General features: G+C 41.2%; 2 protein-coding genes across 5 annotated transcripts in view; both read left to right on the top strand.

Moving 5' to 3' along the window:
* LOC135586048 (hexosyltransferase GAUT11-like) overlaps positions 1–2,459 on the top strand; it is a 5,261-nt gene extending 2,802 nt beyond the window's left edge. Inside the window, exons 2-9 of one of the 4 annotated variants that reach the window (XR_010491949.1) lie at positions 1–477; positions 603–707; positions 934–1,135; positions 1,238–1,317; positions 1,498–1,561; positions 1,655–1,747; positions 2,040–2,217; positions 2,327–2,459. The exon at positions 1–477 is cut by the window's left edge and continues 1,139 nt beyond it. Coding sequence is in view for 1 of the 4 variants with exons in the window: in XM_065129757.1 (XP_064985829.1) it covers positions 1–319 (319 nt within the window). In the remaining 3 variants the exon portion in view is untranslated. The other 3 variants (XR_010491950.1, XR_010491948.1, XM_065129757.1) reach the window with 3 other exon arrangements.
* A 5-nt stretch (positions 2,460–2,464) lies between these two features.
* On the top strand, positions 2,465–3,919 carry LOC135625247 (uncharacterized). The gene is made up of 2 exons (XM_065129761.1): positions 2,465–2,654; positions 3,145–3,919. Exons 1-2 carry the CDS (start codon positions 2,480–2,482, stop codon positions 3,771–3,773), a joined length of 804 nt encoding a protein of 267 aa, XP_064985833.1. The 5' UTR covers positions 2,465–2,479; the 3' UTR covers positions 3,774–3,919.

Here is a 3,919-nt window from a genome sequence, read left to right as displayed (position 1 = left end):
GAAGAAGGCAAATGTTACTGACAAGTATCACTACTGGCAGGAGCAGAATGCTGACCGGATGCTCTGGAAGACAGGGACTCTTGCTCCTGGCCTTCTGGCATTCTATGGGCTGATGGAACCCCTTGATCGAAGATGGCACATACTCGGATTGGGTTATGACTCCAGTGTCGATGATAGGTTGATTGAGAGTGCGGCTGTGGTGCACTTCAATGGGAACATGAAGCCATGGCATAAATTAGCTATAAGCAAGTATAAGCATTTATGGGAACAATACGTCAATTTATCTGATCCAATTATTAAAGATTGCATAATGCACTGAGATGTGGATAATTGCCTGTTCTCTTTTTGTGTCCTCTGTCAAAATATTTTTGACATGCATCTCACAAAATGGTACCTTTTGAGGGAGAAGGCCAGACGGTAGGCAGCATCACCGGGCATCATGTATTTGGGGGAATTCAACAATTCATTCTGGAAGATGTAATAATTCCATATTAGATGTTATATTTTGTTGGAATTCAAAATTTGGAAATGAAACCAGATAACCTTGAAAGTGATTGTAAAACTCAGGAAATAACATTCGGTTTCTGCCATTGTCTCTCCAGATGACTCAGGTGCCTGAAGTTCATATGGAGTTTTGACTGCACAAGCACTTACATCGGACTGCAGACTTTCAGCATGTCACTCCAAATATAAGATGAAAGTTTGAGGTCAGGCATCAGTTGTCTGAATCATGCTATTCTTTTTCAGGATTAATTTCTTTAGACATATTGATTTTACTAATTAAGTAGCTCATTTTCCAATGTTTGGAGCTTGTAAAATGATGGAGGCTATTTTTCTTTTAAAGTGTTATATATATATGATAAGCTTGTAAATGATGGAAATGGTCATTTTTTTATGTTTAAATTTTTTTTACAACAGATTTTTTATTTATAGATTCTTAAGCATCCATGTTATATGATTGTCCAAGAAAAGAGAAGGGAGTGATGGAAAAACATGCATCTGTCGGATTACTCGGATATGTATCAAAACATTGGATCAGCTTTTATGGGTTTCACTTGTAGAAAAGTAGATACAGGTAGCTTATATCAGCTTCTACAGGTCACCTACAGAATTGCTACGCTGTTTTTGCTAACAGGTACTGGTAACCTACTTCATCTATTTGTGTCTACTTTTCTACAACAGCAAGACATGGTTCAAGTAGTACTTGTTTTATGGCTTTGACTCTTGATAATCTTAGGTTTCCGACAGAATATGATCATCAAATGCTGCTGCAAACCTTCTTTATTTTCAGTACTGCCACCATCATCCATGAGAGAGGTCAGCATCTAAATTGAAATAACTTTACATGATAGCTAGATGATCAGTATTTATGGCAAGCAGAGGTGCTTGTAACATTGGTTTTGTAGCTCTTACCTCCTCCTGGTCTCTGTTATGCAAGTATCTATTGAAAGAAGGGTGATAAACATTCCAAATTTAACCTAGCATGTTTTTTTTCAGGTTATATTGTGCAAATAGGACCAAGCGAGAATAGTTTGTCTGCAATGACCTACACTTCATCGAGGTATTTTCTAATCACACTCCTTTTTTCACTCTTTTGTGATGAAGTGGCTTCTCATACTTGTTTTTTCATGATGCTGGTTATCGGTTGGAATAGGTGGTACTTAAGGTACAAGATACTGATGTTCCTATAATCAATCAATCAATTACATGATGCAGCACATGGTGCAGATGAAGCTCCTCACCACAAGTACTTTTCGCAACTGATTCTATCTGCATCTAACATTCTGTAATAGTTTTTTGTTTCTTGTGTTGCGCTTGATTAGAATCTTAAAGTAGTAGTGCATCCAAAGCCTTCCTATCAGTGCCTTTTCCTACTTTTTGATGTTTTTGGAATTCATATAGGTAATCAATCCTATGATTACCTCCACTCATGCTAACATAATAGATAAAAGGAAACCTGTGCTTCGAGACAAAAGCTGATTGTGTATTTTGTTAGAACAAGCTTGTTCTGACTACTTAACTTCCGGATATTAATGTAGGACGGTGACTGATCACTTGGCTCTTTCAGAGAATTCAGTCAGCTCAGTGCATGTTATCGTCTCAGGTTCCCAGGAGACGAGCATCCACGTGAGCTTTATCCTTCAGACAATCAATCTGCCCCAGTTATGGAGGAACATGGGCTTCATACCATCCCCAGCTTGGCAGAGGACAAAAAAGGTGTCTTCATGCTTCCCTTCTCCTTCCTTCTGCTCTCTTTTGTCATACTTTGTTAGTTCGCAAGTAGTTTGAATGGCTTTCCTATGACTGACATCAATGTGCTTCAAAGATTCATGAGCTGCCAACCTCAAAGAAGAGGCCACGGTTTCCAACCAGTCCATTCTTCTCATTCCTCAAGACGCCCAATGCAATCTGCTCAGCCATTATATATACTGCATGAACTCTGCTGATTCCATATCAAAGATCACTTTCTTCAGACACCATGGCTTTAGGATCGCACTGCTCACTTGTTCTCCCGTTCTTCTGCATCTTCGTTTGCTACGCTGCTGCTGCTCATGGTGTGAGGAAGCAGCTCCCATATGCACTGGTTGTTGGAACTGTCTACTGCGATACTTGCTTTCACCGAGAACTGTCGAAGCCCACCCATTTCATCTCAGGTCACTTCTCTCTCACCTCAACCCGAAAGGCACCCTTTGATCCCATTTTAGATTAAATATGATTTGTTGATTTATATTCTTAATACTTTTTCACGTGGCCGGCCATAAATTGACTCAAACCCAACTCGTGAAACTTCAATTTATTGAAAATATTTTTCTTAATATGTGACCTAAATAGAGTGTTTTATTCTGATGTAATTTTAAAATTGTAGCCAATATCATTTAATTTAAAATTTTAAGTCAATTTTATGTTCTCAATTCTTTTCTGGCAGGCCCTTTGGCAGCAATCATATTTAAATATAAGATCTTTTTTTTTTATGCATATGTTAGATAAAATTTGAATACTTTTATTTTTTTTTTCGTTCTAATATTGCTTTGATTTTTTTTACCTATGCCATCCATTTCTGCTAAAATTTTAAATAATTAGTGAGGGATACGATATATTGATCTATTTTAACACTTTTTTGAACGACACGGGCTTTGGTGGCAGTCGAGTGCGGAGACGGTGCGAACAAGCTCAGCTACAGGACGGTGGCGACGACGAACCAGCGGGGAGTGTTTCGAGTCCGGCTGCCACCGAGGATAAGCAAGCAACTCCACCTGATCCAAGCTTGCTCGGTAAAGCTGATGAAGAGCGAAGAGCCATTCTGCGCGGTAGCGTCCTCTGCGACGACCGCCGGCCTCCGCCTCAAGTCGTGGAGCCACGGCGTTCATGTCTATTCCGCTGGCTTCTTCAAATTCAAGCCCCTCGACCAGCCGGAGCTGTGCCACCGGAAGCCGGCGCTCCGAGATCGGAAGATAGACCAACCTGCTCTCTCCTTTCCACTTCCGACCATCAACTTACCATCGTCGCCGCCTGGTGCCGGCGGGGTTCCGCTGCCAACGAACCCATTGTTTCAGCCTCCATCCCTGCTGCCGCCGAACCCACTTCAAACGCCACCGACAGTCCTGCCGCAGTTCCCTCTCCAGCCACCGTCGCCATCGTTCAGCTATCCTCCACTTCCATTTCTCACACCACCGCCACCGCCAGCTTTGCCCTTCCCTGCGACCCCATTCCTTCCATTACCCCGGTTCCCTGGACTCCCACTCGCCTTCTCTTCAAAAAAGGCCTCCCCATGAACGAACTACTATCGCCACGAGTGCTTAGGAATAAAAAAAGAAGCTCCAAGAATTCTGCTTTTCTCCTAAGAAAAGCTATTATGTCAACTTTAGCATCCAAAGTAACTCAAAAGATCTTAGAAAATATAATTATCTTTATGCTTGAA

The sequence above is a fragment of the Musa acuminata genome, chromosome BXJ1-3, assembly GCF_036884655.1.
Source record: "Musa acuminata AAA Group cultivar baxijiao chromosome BXJ1-3, Cavendish_Baxijiao_AAA, whole genome shotgun sequence".
Lineage (NCBI taxonomy): Eukaryota > Viridiplantae > Streptophyta > Magnoliopsida > Zingiberales > Musaceae > Musa > Musa acuminata.
The sequence above is the reverse complement of the archived record's forward strand: the minus strand, read 5'-3'. Positions and strand labels throughout refer to the sequence as shown.

What these genes read in the sequence shown, in the direction of transcription:
- LOC135625247 (XM_065129761.1), top strand. Translation starts at nt 2,480, where the DNA reads ATGGCTTTAGGATCGCACTGCTCACTTGTTCTCCCGTTCTTCTGCATC. An exon ending in GCCCACCCATTTCATCTCAG is followed by an intron (nt 2,655 to 3,144) that starts GTCACTTCTCTC and finishes CTTTGGTGGCAG; the next exon opens with TCGAGTGCGGAGACGGTGCG.